This window comes from Carassius carassius, chromosome 7, assembly GCF_963082965.1.
Source record: "Carassius carassius chromosome 7, fCarCar2.1, whole genome shotgun sequence".
In the NCBI taxonomy this organism is placed as follows: Eukaryota; Metazoa; Chordata; class Actinopteri; order Cypriniformes; family Cyprinidae; genus Carassius; species Carassius carassius.
In genome coordinates, this window is record NC_081761.1 from 21032075 (window position 1) to 21049723 (window position 17649).

General features: G+C 36.1%; 1 protein-coding gene across 1 annotated transcript; it reads left to right on the forward strand.

Moving 5' to 3' along the window:
* The first annotated feature begins 896 nt into the window (after window positions 1-896).
* LOC132143698 (vacuolar protein sorting-associated protein 8 homolog) lies at window positions 897-15445 on the forward strand. The gene is made up of 3 exons (XM_059554155.1): window positions 897-1080; window positions 1216-1297; window positions 15365-15445. The coding sequence occupies exons 1-3, from the start codon at window positions 952-954 to the stop codon at window positions 15394-15396; spliced, it is 243 nt and encodes an 80-aa protein (XP_059410138.1). The 5' UTR covers window positions 897-951; the 3' UTR covers window positions 15397-15445.
* Window positions 15446-17649: the final 2204 nt, after the last annotated feature.

Sequence of the window (17649 nt, forward strand, 5' to 3'; positions counted from 1 at the left end):
AATGCCAGCAAGTTTGGGCTTTTTCAAACTTGAATTTCAGCATTGGCGATTATAACTAGAGATGCTGAAAAGTGAGTTGTGAGAAACCATTACAAAAAATCTTCCAGATTCCAAATTTTTGAATGGTAGTATCTTTTCAGTATGGATATACAATACATGTTAAATTGACAAAGTAATTTTTTTCGTCTATTGAGCATTTTCACCTGCCTTAATAATGTTTTAATTATCATATATTATCATATATTTATGAATATGTAATTAATTGACACTTCGCAATAACCCACATCGCCATGGCGCTCTCACTCCACACATCATATTCACAAATCATGCGGAGAAGCGTTCATCACCACAAAAGTGTAAAGCACATGATAGAAAACTGAACAAAATTGTAGGTCAATATTTTTTATTATTGTTAATAATTTGGTGCTAAAATGCACAAGGACACTTGCGTCTTCTCTCTGTGTGTTTCATAAACTCTGTTTTTTGCTGCTCTGACTGCACTCACTATGCACAATTACCCTACACATCCCTTATGTCTGTTTTGTTGAATTAATGACATTGTCATCAGGCTAAAATGCATGCACAGGTTATTTTGCATCCTGAACAACTTCGCACCCGAGTCCGAGTTGCTTTCACATTCATGCAAATTGTGCCACAGTTCCAGGGCAAGCTAACTCAGACCACCAATGGTCATTCTGCCTGGCAGCTTTCACATTACCATGTTTTCATGCGAACTGTGCCTTGTCTGAACTTAACTGCCAGCGTGAAAGCACCCTCAGAAATGGCGAGTTCATTTAGATGGTGTTTATTTAGAACATTGTCTTAAATATCCCTGGTGAGACTGAAAGGGCAGGTGGAAATGGGCTATCGATCTGTTGATTTCTGCTTCCCAGACCCTGAAGGGCAAACTCCACAAACTTGCACTGGAAGGCTCAGAGGCAGACAAGCTTGATGGTGAGGAGGAAGAGACAGGTGATGAAGTGCCGAGTCTGTTACAAAGAGTGGAGGAAGCTCTGCATGACATCATTGCTTTGTGTCAGAGGAGCACAGTCTCACGGTCTCAACCAGCTGCAGAGAAAGGTGTGTGTGTGTGAACTCTGTCCCATCAACCTGGGCTGTGTTGTTCATGAACAGGATGTATTGATCTTCTTATTCCCGGTTTTACATTTCTCTCTCTCTCTCTGTGTGTGTACATCAATCTTCTTTCATTTTCAGGCTCTGTGGTTTCCTCTCCTCGAGGCGATGATGTCACCACAGAAACTACTCAAAGGAGCCGACACCAAACACACTTCAGGGGGTGAGACACACAGACACAAGCACTAGATTTAAGTTTATCCACAGCATAGCAGCAGTCCTTTGTAACTCCAATGCCCCTATATGTATAATTAAAAAATCCCCTCATTCTCATCCTATTTATTCTCTTCTGCTTACAAAAAATGTGGCTCCTTCTAATTTTCAAGGTTTGTGGTAGATATTCTGATTAGTGTTGTCAAAAGACCCGGTACTTCGGTACCAAGCCGGTACTAAAAAAATTTAAATGTGACGGTACCAGGTTTCTTTAAGTACCGGTAGTACCGAGGTCCCATTTAAACCCGGTTCAGCTCTATGGTTTCCACGAAGCAGAAAACGAGGACGGAATCTCAAAATCCAGTCATGAAAATGAAACTTACATTTTAATATGGACAGTCATGGAATTTGTCAAAGTTAGCATAAATTAATCAAATCAAATCTCCATATGGACCAGTATCTGTAAATGTTAAGCCGCAAAAGTTGTTTGAAATATGAATCCGTGTTCTGCGTCTCTGTGTGAATTAATGAATGGCAGACACGTGCGGGTTTGTTTACTACATAGACTGAAGCGCATGACGCTTGCATTAATTTCAGCATCTGAGCTTCAGAGTTCTCTCTCCATCAAGCGATCTGAACTTTTCAGTTCATCTCAATGGACGCACAGCGCACCTGTATTTGATGCTCTGTAAACTCTTTGTGAGGGCGCACAACTCACCGTCGCTTTACTGATAGCGCTGTTTCTCACACATGCAAAGAGAGAGAAAGAGAGAGCGAGAGTCTTACCACGCTGAATCGACACGCTATATGTAAACTATTCTTTGTTGTCTTCTCCTGTCAAAATAATGGAGTTCATTAAGAAGTATTCATATTCATTTTCGAACAAGCAGAAGACATACCGGTTTCTCCGGTAGTGGGCGGAGCTAATGCGCAAATGGCAATATCATTGGCTGGCGCTGATCTAGTACCGTCCCTGTTTTGATTTCAGCAAATCAGTTTGACCAAACGCAGACAACGTGATTAATATTCATGAACTCAGCAGCTCATAAATTCATAGTGCATTGTATATACATTAGTATGATAGTAGAATTAGTAGTAGTATTATCTTTTAATAATTAATATGATCTATTACTATTTTTTTTTTTTTTACAGAAACCCTCAATGACCAAAAATATCTTAAGCATCACCACCAGTCTTAAGTTCAGTTAAAATGACAAATATATATATATATTTAATATTCATATTCATTAGGCCTAAAAGTTAATTTTTACATAAAGGCATTGTGCTAGAAATATTACTATTATTTAGTAAAATGTATGTGATACTGCTACTACTGTTGAAAAAAAATTATAAAAATTTATTTTTTAAAGAAATAAATCACAATTTTCTTCCATGTTTTAATTTTAATAGCAAATCCCCTTTATTTACCAAAAATAAAATGTGTTTAAATTTCATAAATTAAAAGACAAATTAAATTTGGGTGAAACTTGTTTACTGTTTTTCATAATTATATAACTTGTTTAAAAACTTTAAACACAATTGTAATAATAAGTCTAAAGAATGGCATTGGTTTTTTTTTAGTGCTAAAAAGTTATTTTTTTTTAATTAGCATATTTTTGTGTTTCGCTTTAGTACCGAAATTGGAACTGAGAACTGTGGATTTTCACTGGTATCAGTATTCACTGGTTTATATATATATATATACAACCCGAATTCCGGAAAAGTTGGGACGTTTTTTAAATTTTAATAAAATGAAAACTAAAGGAATTTCAAATTACATGAGCCAATATTTTATTCACAATAGAACATAGATAACGTAGCAAATGTTTAAACTGATAAATTTTACACTTTTATCCACTTAATTAGCTCATTTAAAATTTAATGCCTGCTACAGGTCTCAAAAAAGTTGGCACGGGGGCAACAAATGGCTAAAAAAGCAAGCAGTTTTGAAAAGATTCAGCTTGGAGAACATCTAGTGATTAATTAAGTTAATTGATATCAGGTCTGTAACATGATTAGCTATAAAAGCTTTGTCTTAGAGAAGCAGAGTCTCTCAGAAGTAAAGATGGGCAGAGGCTCTCCAATCTGTGAAAGACTGCGTAAAAAAATTGTGGAAAACTTTAAAAACTATGTTCCTCAACGTCAAATTGCAAAGGCTTTGCAAATCTCATCATCTACAGTGCATAACATCATCAAAAGATTCAGAGAAACTGGAGAAATCTCTATGCGTAAGGGACAAGGCCGGAGACCTTTATTGGATGCCCGTGGTCTTCGGGCTCTCAGACGACACTGCATCACTCATCGGCATGATTGTGTCAATGACATTACTAAATGGGCCCAGGAATACTTTCAGAAACCACTGTCGGTAAACACAATCCGCCGTGCCATCAGCAGATGCCAACTAAAGCTCTATCATGCAAAAAGGAAGCCATATGTGAACATGGTCCAGAAGCGCCGTCGTCTCCTGTGGGCCAAGGCTAATTTAAAATGGACTATTTCAAAGTGGAATAGTGTTTTATGGTCAGACGAGTCCAAATTTGACATTCTTGTTGGAAATCACGGACGCCGTGTCCTCCGTGCTAAAGAGGAGGGAGACCTTCCAGCATGTTATCAGCGTTCAGTTCAAAAGCCAGCATCTCTGATGGTATTGGGGTGCATAAGTGCATACGGTATGGGCAGCTTGCATGTTTTGGAAGGCTCTGTGAATGCTGAAAGGTATATAAAGGTTTTAGAGCAACATATGCTTCCCTCCAAATAACGTCTATTTCGGGGAAGGCCTTGTTTATTTCAGCAGGACAATGCAAAACCACATACTGCAGCTATAACAACAGCATGGCTTCGTCATAGAAGAGTCCGGGTGCTAACCTGGCCTGCCTGCAGTCCAGATCTTTCACCTATAGAGAACATTTGGCACATCATTAAATGAAAAATACATCAAAGACGACCACAAACTCTTCAGCAGCTGGAAATCTATATAAGGCAAGAATGGGACCAAATTCCAACAGCAAAACTCCAGCAACTCATAGCCTCAATGCCCAGACGTCTTCAAACTGTTTTGAAAAGAAAAGGAGATGCTACACCATGATAAACATGCCCCGTCCCAGCTATTTTGAGACCTGTAGCAGAAATCAAAATTGAAATGAGCCCATTTTGTGCATAAAATTGTAAACTTTCTCAGTTTAAACATTTGCTATGTTATCTATGTTCTATTGTGAATAAAATATTGGCTCATGTGATTTGAAAGTCTTTTAGTTTTCATTTTATTAAAAGTTAAAAAACGTCCCAACTTTTCCGGAATTCGGGTTGTATATATATATATATATATATATATATATATATTTCATGGCATCAACACATCTCAAAAAAGTTGGGACAAGGCCATGTTTACCACGGTGTGGCATCCCCTCTTCTTTTTATAACAGTCTGCAAACGTCTGGGGACTGAGGAGACAAGTTGCTCAAGTTTAGGAATAGGAATGTTGTCCCATTCTTGTCTAATACAGGCTTCTAGTTGCTGTCTTAGGTCTTCTTTGTTGCATCTTCCTCTTTATGATGCGCCAAATATCTTCTATGGGTAAAAGATCTTGCCTGCAGGCTGCCCATTTCAGTACCCAGATCTTTCTTCTACGCAGCCATGATGTTGTAATTGATGCAGTATGTGGTCTGACATTGTCATGTTGGAAATTCCATGGTCTTCCCTGAAAGAGACGACATCTGGATGGGAGCATATGTTGTTCTAGAACTTGGATATACATTTCAGCATTGATGGTGATTTTCCAGATGTGTAAGCTGCCCATGCCACACGCACTCATGCAACCCCATACCATCAGAGATGTAGGCTTCTGAACGGAGCGCTGATAACAACTTGGGTTTTCCTTTGTTCTCTTTAGTCTGGATGACATGGCGTCCCAGTTTTACTGAAAGTACTTCAAATTTGGATTCGTCTGACCACAGAATAGTTTTCCACTTTGCCACAGTGCATTTTAAAAGAGCCTTGGCCCAGAGAAAACGCCTGAGCTTCTGGATCATGTTTAGATATGGCTTCTTTTTTGACCTACAGTGTAGAGTTTTAGCCGGCAACGGCGAATGGCACGGTGGATTGTGTTCACCGGCAATGTTTTCTGGAAGTATTCCTGAGCCCATGTTGTGATTTCCTTTACAATAGCATTCCTGTATGTGATGCAGAGCCGTCTAAGGGCCCGAAGATCATGGGCATCCAGTATGGTTTTCCAACCTTGACCCTTACGCACAGAGATTGTTCCAGATTCTCTGAATCTTTGGATGATATTATGCACTGAAAGTGAAGTGACGTGACATTCAGCCAAGTATGGTGACCCGTACTCAGAATTCGTGCTCTGCATTTAACCCATCCAAAGTGCACACACACAGAGCAGTGAACACACACACACACTGCAAGCACACACCCCCGGAGCAGTGGGCAGCCATTTATGCTGTGGAGCCCGGGGAGCAGTTGGGGGTTCGATGCCTTGCTCAAGGGCACCTAAGTCGTGGTATTGCAGGCCCGAGATTCGAACCCACAACCCTAGGGTTAGGAGTCAAACTCTCTAACCAGTAGGCCACAACTTCCCCCTTAAAAAAAGACACACAGCTTTGCATTTGCTGGGAATCGAACCTGGGTCTCCTGCATGCGAAATGACAATTCTGCCACTCAACCACCAGTGTAGATGATGATAACCTCAAACTCTTTGCAATTTTTCTCTGAGAAACTCCTTTCTGATATTGCTTCACTATTTTTCGCCACAGCATTTGGGGAATTGGTGATCCTCTGCCCATCTTGATTTCTGAGAGACTGCCACTCTGAGAGGCTCTTTTTATACCCAATCATGTTGCCAATTGACCAAATAAGTTGCAAATTGGTCCTCCAGCTGTTCCTTATATATACAGTACATTTAACTTTTCCGGCCTCTTATTGCTACCTGTCCCAACTTTTTTGCAATATCTAGCTCTCATGAAATCCAAAATAAGCCATTATTTGGCATGACATTTCAAAATGTCTCACTTTCCACACTTGATATGTTATCTATATTCTATCTATATTCTATTGTGAATACAATTTTTATATAAATAAGCAATAGAAAATATTATTTTTCAGACATGAATGTGTAACTTCTTGTAATAATGATAACCCAACTTGGAAGTAGGAGTTTTCCAGGTACATGTGAAGGCCGAATAAGCTAATGTTTGTTCTGTTTAGCATTAAATTTTTCTCCAACTTCCTATTTCTAGTACAGTACCATGAGTAGACTTGATTTTCAGTAGTTTTAACATTTTAATGAATTTTGATGATAAAAACATGAACCATAGAAAATACAAAATTGGCAATAATTAAGTGCTATAAAGCTTTCTTTGTTTTTTAGAATTAAAATAATTAAAACTGATAAAAGTAATGTCAAATTTTTTGACTTTAGTGAAGCGCTGGTGTATAATGAATTTAGCTGAGGGCTCAGTCAGTCCTGATTGTGTCTCTCTTTCCTCAGCATTAAAAGAGCTCACTATGAAAGTCTTAAACAGCATGTCCAGTTTTATCACCCCACCTGCCATCATTCGGCACATCCTACAGGTAAGTACATGCTCTTGTTATTTTTAAAAACTCATGCAGTTTAGCTTAAAACTAGGCTGCTTTTATGCCTGCCTGTTACTAAAAGGCAGTCATTGTGTGCATGTTCAGAGGTCGCTCAGTGTGTTCCAGTGATTGCGGTACGTGTGAGATGTTATTGTTCTTTATGGGATTTGTTTGGAAAGACTTGAAGCCTTCTAACGTGACAATAAGGTAGCTGGCTCAAGCTCAAAATCCCATGGTTCTTATTTGTGCAAAACTATTGAGACACTCACATAGACATTTACACAGATTCTGAATTCAACTGCTCTGGAGATGTCAACAAATCTACCGTCGTGAAACTTTTAAACATCAGGGTTAAAATTCCTAAAATGTAGTTTGTGGGTCATAAAATGCCGCTGTACTGTAATTGAAGTCCATTAAGTCCTCAATAAATATAGCTTTTATACACTTCAATTAATGGCGTGTTGGTGTTATATTTTAATTCCAGTTCAGATTATCAGAATCAAGTTAAAATTACTGTGAAGTTCAACATAAGGTTGCTGCAAACTTTTTAGTACACTTATACACTTATACACATATCATTGTGAACCTCAAACAGTACATATTTGTTTATCACTTGATTTATTTATTGGTTTATTTATTGTCATTATTGAAATTGTGTTCTTTTTAAAACTTTTTGTGTTTCTGATTAAGTTTTTAATGCCAGCGTTCATTAAAAGGGGCTTAAAATGCTTGAAGTAGTTGATTTTGACTTTTTGAATTTTTGGTACTGGAAAACCCTTGAAAACAGACATCTTTTTTGAGAAGGTACTTGAAAAATACTTTTATTTTTAAAGCGCAGTATATATGAAATAAGTGTTACTTTTTCCCTCAATAAAACAATCTTTTTACGCAAAATTAACGATGCCGCGCGTCTGATATAATTACAGAGCCTTTTCGCCTGGCTTTTAGCAGCACACGAGATCTACCGATATTACTCCTTGAGGTGAAAAGCGGTTTCGCTTATGCCATGCTAATTATTAATCTAGGAAAACAGTGCATGTTATCTCACTAGATTTGTAACATACATCATTTATAAACCTATGCCAACACAGGAGAATTTAGCAACATATTTCTAAATATGCGATTTGTTGTGAATCGCGATTTCAAAAGAAATGTTCAAACCTTCGCTCTGAGTTTGCAGGTGGTCAAATATTAAAATTACATGGATTTAAACGTCCTTGAATCACGCTGTAAAGTAAAGCGCCCTCTGCAGGTATTAGTTATAATACATAATAAACTTAAGTTGGTTATGTTCATATTTTGTGTAGGCGTATTACATTATGTAGGCCTATTTTATCAGGGTTGCTCAATAAAGCCATGTAATTACTTGGTTTTGATATTTTATTCGAACCAATTATTATTGCCTCAGCTTTAGTTCATATATTAATAGTCATACTAAAGCCGGTTTTTCACTTAGGTCTATTTGTATTACTAAAAAATATCAGATTACTTAACTGTCAATGATTAGAGGATTACCAAAACAATTATTAGTTATTAATTATTAGTTAATATTTGATTAAAAGACAAATATTTTGTCATTTAAAAAAAAAACAATTATAAATGGTATTAAAAATATTGTCTTATTGTAGTGAACCAAGTATTTAGATTTCTTTTGAGCTAAGTGTACTGTCAAGCTCATAATTTCCCAAGTGTACGATACAGCTTTCATTCTTCAGGTGAGTCATGTTCATTAAAAAAAAATCAGTTTGAATAAGGAAAGCGATGACTTTGCCATAATATCCTTTCAAATGTTAAAGATTCCACAGTCATTGCATGCTTTTGTGCTGCAGTTTATCTGTGCCATTTGGTTTAATTAGTTAAATAGAATTTGAAAGATAATTAATGTTAATGTTTACAAATGTTATGCTATCGGTGTTCAATATTCATCTTTTTTATTTAAAATCACATTTTCTAATATTCCGTTTCTTTTAGAATTTTATTCAGTAGTATATATTGACGTGTATTCAACTGAATTTTGTGAGAATTACAAACATTCTGAATTAAAGGGATTCAGACCTTCTCAGTATTGCAGCATACTCTATATACATCATGTTAAATAGGAGAAATGGTTGGTTACAGTGGCATCTACTGATGCAGCCTTTTTTTGTTTTTGTTTTTCGCAAGCTTTCTCAGTATCCATTGTTAGTTTTCATATTTGGATTGATGGACACACTGTAGAAGCTGAACAGGAAATTTGCTTTTCAGCTCAGAGCCTTGTGTAGCTGTTTCAAACACTCTCACACACACATTTTGACTCTCCATGAGATCGATGCAGCAACTCATGAATCTGTTGAGGCTTTGGGCAGTGGAAGGCCTTTATCTGTTTTCATCTACACATATTCAGTGCTGTCAGCTTTCCCCCATCGATCTTCCGTTCTCACCCTTCTTATCAGTGCTATTACACCAGCACTCTGCTTCAACCTGCTGTCATTACAACCTCTGTGATTTCTTTTGAATCAGTGCTTATGAATTTTCTTTTTTTCTTTTTTTGTAGTAGTAGTAGTGTGCAAAGATACACTAATGTTTACATTTTAGATTTTTTGGTATCAATTTATTACAAACCACTATTAGTTTATAGTTTAGAATTTGTATTATTAATACAGTAGTAGCGTTACTACAAATAGTGAGTTCTTTCATTTTCACTGTAATACACAAATAGTTAGTTTATTTAGCTCATATTTGTAAAGAGTTCTAGTTTAAAGAGATACTGTGTTTTATACTTAACTGAAGTGTAGTATTTTAAACACTGTTAAAGTTGTTGTTAATGGTTATTTAGAGTTAACCATTCACCTTTTAGATTAGATCAATAAAACAAACAGTTCCTAAAATTAAAGTGCAGTTTTTAGACATTTGTTTGAAATACTGGCAATATGCAAAAACATACAACTATGCATAAGATGTTAAAACAGTTACTGTAGCGTTAGGATACAAAGGATGAAAAACAAAGTATTCGAAAAAAACTTTTTTTTTACATGTGAGCTTTTAGAATATAATTTTTTTTATTACAGTCACAATGAAACTCAGAATTATAATGGTTTGCATATGATTTTGAAGTACGTTTTTTTCTTGAAAAATGTGTACATTTCAGCAAGGATGCATTAAATTGATCAAAAGTATTAGTAAAGATATTACCGAACACAAGAATCCTGGTTTCATAAAAATATGAAGCATTGCAATAGTTTTCAACATTGATAATAACAATAAATGTTTCTTTTTGTTGCAAATCAGCATATTAGAATGATTTCTGAAGGATCATCTTACAGTGTAGACTGAATTAATGGCTGCTGAAAATTTCAGCTTTGCATCACAGATTGTTTTAAAGTGACCCTATTATGCCATTTCCAATATTGCCTTTCATGCAGTATGGAGTGTAGCTGCATGTGAATGTAAATGATCAGTGAAGTTGTAAAGCCAAAATTGCACGATAAAAAATAAATGAAAATAAAGAATTGACTCTCTACAGCCTAAACAAGTCGTTAGTAATTTGAATCCTATGAATTATGCAAATGTGTTACCCTGTGACAGAGTAATACATTTGCATAATTCCACATCCACAAACACGTCATTACTGACGACTGCTTCTCTAATCTTGGGGAGTTCAAGGTGGGATTCACTAAACGCTTGCTCTTGAAAGATGGCTCAGTTCCCTGTTTATTTGGACCAGCTGCTCCTCTGAATCACATGTATGATAAATCATAGATGTGGGGACATGACCAGAACAAAGGTGGGGAGACACTTTCTTGGAGTCAAAAAAAAGTTTATTTACTCACATCTGACACAGGAGACATTAAAGTTGACGCTCCTCATGGAAGCCCCAACCAACACAAAACCCTGAGAGGCCAAGTACGCCCTTTTTAAACTCAAGGGTCAAACCATCCCAAATTATAGGAAAACCCACAAAAAGAAAAATCCTATACAAACACATAAACAGCCACATAAACTCAATTGAAGATAAAGTTCAAAACAACATAAGATCAACATAACAAAAATACATTCAAAAACTGAACAATACATTTACAATGACCCCCCTGCTCTGACTAGCCAGTAGGCTATGCCTACATTACCCAGAATTCCATTTGATTGTATAAAATAGGAAACAGGAAGGCCGCACTTCCTCTTAAACCCTCACCCCCAAACCATGCTGCAGTCATGAGCCCAGAAGAAAAAAGGTAAGGAAATAAAACTGAATAAATAACTACAAAATAACCCTTTTTGGTGTCTCTTTTTCTTGACCTAATGTGCACCTTACACCAGAAAAATAAACCCAAAACACAAACAATAGAAAAAAAAACATTCATATCAATAATATAAACCAAACAATTTAAACCAAACAAAACACAGGACATAGCCCAAAGATTAAAGATGACTTATGACATCGTCACAATAGATTTCTATATTTTTTATATTTTGAGTGTTCAAAATACGGAACTATGTTAATGGGCATATTGTTTCTGACACGCACTGTATGCGGTAGACTATTCCCAACAGACTGGGCCATCTGACCAATTAAAGCAGACTAGGCTCATGGAAAGGAGGGTTTTGAAAAGACTGAATCTTGGAACTGCTTTGAACGAATCGTTTGAGAATTGCTGGAAAATGAGATGATATTAAATGCATATTTTGCGAAAATTAAAGCTTTTTTTGACCTTGCATGCAGGTAATCCTATTGTAGGAGACTCACAGAACAAAATTAGGAACCTTAGAAAATGGCATAACAGGGGCACTTTAAATTTTGATAATAATTAATATTTTTACAATATTTTTGATCAAATTAATGCAGCCTTGGTGAACAGAACACCTTTCCTTTCAAAAACATTTTAAAATATTACTGATCCCTTAAGCCTCCATCACACTGTCAGCTCAAATCCGATTTTGTGCATATCCGGATGGAATCTGATTTTAATAACTGACTGTCCACACAGTTTATTGCAACTGTTCATATCTGATTTGTGTGTCCATAAGTGCTCTTTCTTTTTACATAATGTGCATTGGTTTCTATGACAATGCCGTTGCATTGTTATGCCAACACTTAAAACAACAGTAACAGCAAAACAGTTTGCAATACAGATGTAGTCTTATGACATGAAATAACATTTTGCCGTCTTTCTGGATTATTAGTATGCCAAGTCCGTGGTTTTCCGCGACCCCAATAACATGATATTAAGCCCCTAAAATCAAAATTTTACCAGGGGGACCCCGCCAGAAAACATGTATTTTATGCCCCGGAATGTAATTTTTATCAGGGGACCCCCTTTGAAACGTGATTGGGCTAGTTTTGAATAGCAATTGGGCGAGTTTTGTTGTGAAAACCTGCCAACCCTAATCATTATTGATTTTGATGATATTGATTATCCCTTTAAAGTGAAAGTAAATCCAAGACAAAACATTTGCTGTCACTATAGTTTTTGACATTGTTCATGTTCATTATGATTCAGTAATAGTCTCTTATTTTTTTGTGGCCCATGTTGATTCATTAATCTCCCTGCCTCAGCATCTATCCGAGCAGCTCTGGTTCTGCCCGACTGCTGATGGTGACATTTGATGGCATTTGCTCACAGCGTGTAATCATTAGTGTGCTGCTGTGAATGCAAATGTACCACTGACAAGGAGCAGGAAAGGTTAGAAAGAGCCCTAACAAGTTATACTAACAAATGATCGCAATCCATATATTACATAATCTACAGGTGTCATCTTGAATGTGCACTTACACCTGGGTAGAGGCACCTGCAGCTGTACGCTCTGTGCTTGCTTATTACATTTATTATTATTATTATTTTTGTAATTCAAGGCTTAGAATTGATTTACAATTTGTTTGTGCTCCACAGAATTATAAGAGGGGGCGGTGGTCTGCACCAGACCAAGCTGGTGGCAATGCTGTTTGCAAATGTTCATTGGAGCTATGGTTTTGGGAATCAACTAATCTTAGAACTGTGTTGGTAATGGCAGAACTTACTGCCTTTTGATGATGTTTTTGGAAATGCACCCCTGGTTAGATCTATTAGACTGCATTGGTAGCAAACCAGATAACTATCTTAAGCTGATATGACTGGGAATATATGGAATATTTACCTACTGTAGTAATCTGCCCAAGATATTTCTAGAAAAAAAGATGGCATGTGAGGATATAGACCTCTGAGATCATGGCTTTCTGGGTGGAGATCATTCTTACTGTTGATCAGAGGCGCCAAATACTCCCAATCTGGATATTTTTCCAACATTCATTTGCTATGCATATAAACCCTTTCCGCAAGTGAAGTAAAATATAGCAGAGTAAACTTCTTTAGAGGTACATGGGAGACTCTAGCAAATATTATGTTTGTGTTTGCTTTGGCTCCAGCAGCAAATTAGATCATCCACTATTGCATTTACATGGCTTTCCACAAAGAAAAAAGAAGACCTACAGTAGAGAAATGTTTTATCACATTTCTGGTCAGTCTGAATAAGTCTGGTAATGTTGTTTTAATCAGCAAAGCCTCTCTACATTATAACGACAGCATTATCACTCTTAATGACAGTCTTTTTCATATTTCACACACTGTGGTACGTGGGTGGATGGAGTGTAAGTGGGGAATTATATTATTAGAATTATAATTATAATTATATCCCAGTTCTCCAAAGTTTAAATTGGGTATAAATATAATTGCACTATTGAAATTTTTTTTGTTTGTCCATGGATGTTTGGATTTGTTTATAGCTTTTTACAGGATGTCTGAAAAGTGGTAGCTGTTGATTGGTGGGCTGAATAACACCTGCAACTAGAGTGGCATGCATGTCTTTAGTCAAGGACACTCATCTGAGTCAAACATGCTGAAGTAATTAGTAGATCATCTCTCTTCTTTCTGTCTGTCTCTTCCTGAAGCTGTAGCCGTTCTGTACAACTCACAGAAGGTTTGTAGTTGCTCCCAGTGGCATACCTTGTGGCTCTTGAGAATCATGAAAACCATCTGGATCAGGGTGAAATAGTGTTGCTGGAATGAAAAAGTGATGTTATTTTAGACAATTATTCTCTTGTAGTGAATTCTTTTCTCTTCATTCATAATTTTCTTTATATCATTCTGTAAATCTATAACAGTTCATCAAACTCAAAGATTTAAAATTGGAACCATGTAGTAAACATTTGACCAAAATTATTACAACAATAGTATTTATTCAAGTTAGTATTATACTAATATTAAAATAACTCCATGATAAAAACTATGATCTTAACAAATAGTGAATTTAACATAATTTCCATATTTGCTGTGTGAACGTGATTTAAACTTGTATTCAGAAGTTTGAAATAAGTTTTTTTTAAAACCTTAACTGTAAAAATACCCAAACTGCATTTAGAGTTCCTCTGTGGAGCATTAAACCATGTATGTAAACAATGTATATTTGCTTTTATATGCACCTTCTATGCAGAGTTATATTGTTATAGATAAAGAGCATATGATGTAAAATAAAAAAAATATAAAACCAAATTTAGCTCATTAGTCCCATGTGGTGGCCCCTGTGGATTAGAGTGATGCCCCATTTGCCAAGGGTATAGCTCCATAGGAGCTAGTTGAAGTTTGTGTGGTGGATGTATATTGTAAAAAGCTAAATTTATTGAGTTTTGTTAGTTTTCATTCTTCTCATAGAACATATGTTGGGTTTCAAACCTGAGCTCCAGGGATTTGGTATTCCAGATGTTTGTGACTGTCTCTCTGAAAGGAGAGCAGTTTTGGCCTTGGGGAATTGGCTGCATTCATCTTGTGTGCAGAGGAGGTAGACTATAACAACACAGTTTTATGTCCTATTCTCTTCATACAGGATCAATAAAGTATCTTATTAGGATAAAAAAAGTAAAAAAAAAAAATAATTCTTATCAGAATCAATTTTGCTGCAAGAGAACTAACTGACAAAGGCAGTAGTTTTTATTATATTGAGGATGTGTGAAGAAATGGAGATTAAGAATACAGTAGGTGTTTTGTTATTGTAAAATATTGAATGATCAGAAGTCTGTTGTGTTTGCCATTGCAGGACCTTCAAGTTTTTTCGTTTCCCCTCAATAAAAGAATGTGTGTACCATTTCTGTCCCTCAGAATGAAGAGGAGTGTGTATGTTTGTGTGTGTGTGTGTGTGTGTGTGTGTGTGTGAGTGAGAAAGAGTCTTCCAGGTCTTCAATTTTGTGACTGCATCAATCTGAGCCCCTACTGAGGGCAAAATTACCCATGTGTGTGCAGTACTGTGATAACGGCTAGTGATGACTGTTTGTGTGCGTGTGTGAGATGTTTTTGAGACTGCACTCCTTCATCATCTGAATGCAGTCTGACAGCACGCACTGTGTTTACGCTCTGATTTGTGTATAATTTGGTTTACTGCAGAACATGCCTTTAAAATTTACTTACAAACTTTGTGCAAACAGACACAGGTTTCTAATGTGATGAGAGCTATGTTAAAATAATTAATCTTGTATATGTGTTCTCTCCTGCAGGACCCTATGTATGGGAAAGGAAAGCTGGCTGAGATTCAGGGACTTATTTTAGGGATGCTAGAAACCTTCAACTATGAACAGGTAGTGTGTGTGTGTGTGTGCTTGCGCATTATATAGCAATCTGACCTCATCAGCTTGTTATTGTTGAATGCTTTCAATTTTTTGAATGCTTTCTTGCACCATTGAGAAGCATGTTAATTGTCATTTGTCTTGCATTCTTATACAGTGTGTGTGTATGTGTGTGTGTACCTTGAAGAATCTGCCAAATGTTAATCTTTTTTTTATTTTATTCAAGTTTTTATTGTTTTCATCCGGTACATTTACATTTATTCATTTAGCTGACGCTTTTATCCAAAGCGACTTACAATTGCTATATATGTCAGAGGTCATATGTCAGAGGTCGCACGCCTCTGGAGCAACTAGGGGTTAAGTGTCTTGATCAGGGACACATTGGTGTCTCACAGTGGATTCGAACCCGGGTCTCTCACACCAAAGGCATGTGTCTTATCCACTGCGCCAACACCACCGGTACATGACAATAACGTACAGAGCACAGATTGCAGATATATACAAATGCTATGTATAAGGCCTACGGTGCCTGTGAGAGGACATCACAGAGGTCAGTTCACTTAGTTTTGTCGTTGCCACAACATAATAACTTGTGGGAACGTGATAATATGTCGTGGCCACGAAATATTAATTAGTGGGAACATCATATTATGCCGTGGCCATGAGATCATTTTGACGAGGTAACGGCATGTTTTTCTCGTGACCACGAGTTTAATGTGTAAACAAACCTGCGTGACCATAGCAACCCGGGATTATTAGAGATGTATTCATTCATATTTTATTTTGAATTACTATGTTATTGAATTGAATTATTATATTATTTATTATAGAAAATATTTAATTATTAAATTATTATAATAATTAAATGCCTTGGCTATGGGACTTTATTACGTATGACAGTCAGCATTCAAATTAAGTTTAGCATGAATAAATAATAAACTGAATGAATAATTGTTATAAAAATGAATGAATAAATATATTCATTTGTAAATGAAAACACAACATGCTCATTTATCATCACATCACGTCAAAACTTTATTGGGATAATTGTCAGATAAATGATAAATGAGCCTGTTGTGTTTTTATTTACAAATGAAACTAGGGGCTAAGCAAGTTTCTGATAGGGCTATAGTCCTGTCAAGCACTGCCCTAGCACACCCTCTGGCACGTAATAAAGTCTGCTAGCCAAGGCATATGGTTAATATCATTTTTTGCTATGGTCACACAGGTTTGTTTACGCATTAAACTCGTGGCCACGAGAAAAATATGTTGTTCCCTCAACATAAGGATGTTGTTACCTCGTCAAAATGATCTCTTGACCACGACATATTATCACGTTCCCACAAATTATTATTTTGTGGCCATGACAAAACTAAGTGAACCGACCATGTCCTCTCACAGGCACCGTAAAGGCCAGAATAATTTGAAAAAAATAAGAAGGATCATAAAAATTGTCCTGAAAACACATAACAGATATTTACGTATATCCCACAAGACAAAATAATAACTTAATAATAATATATTAACAATATTAATAAAAAGTAATACAAATGTATTATTATTACGTTTTTATGTTTTGTGATAGTTGTTCATGTGTCCTTGTTGTCCTGAGAAGTTCAGCTGCCCTTTTTTTTATCAGCAAAATCCTCCAGATTCTTTACATTCATTGGTTTTCCAGCATCTTCTGCCATTTTTAACCTTTTCCAGCAGTGAATGTTTGATTTTTCACTTCAAAACTTTAAAACTCACAACTATTACAAAATGTGAAAACATTCACTGATGCAACATGGGGAGTGTATACTTTTTTAATTGGATGATCAGCGTTAACTGTACTTATTGTTATTATTGTTGTTCAAATGTTCACGCACCTTATTGGCCCTTATTGTTAATGGCAGCTTTCTTTCACTCACAAAAATTATTCACTGCCTAACTTGAATAGCATATTTCTTACGGCTGCATTAGTAAACAACAACTCATCACTGTACCAGGGTGTCACCACAATTAAAAAAAAAAAAAATTATGATTGAATTTATTTACTTTGTATTAGGGTTTAGTGCAGGGTTTATGAGGTGTTGATGCACAGCCTAACTCACAAGATGAATTATTAAATATATCCATATAGTGTAGTAATGTTTTCATACTAATTGCACTCTTGCTGGTTTCATACAGCAGCATAGAAAGATACATCATTTAGCTCTGTTAAATTATAATGAGAT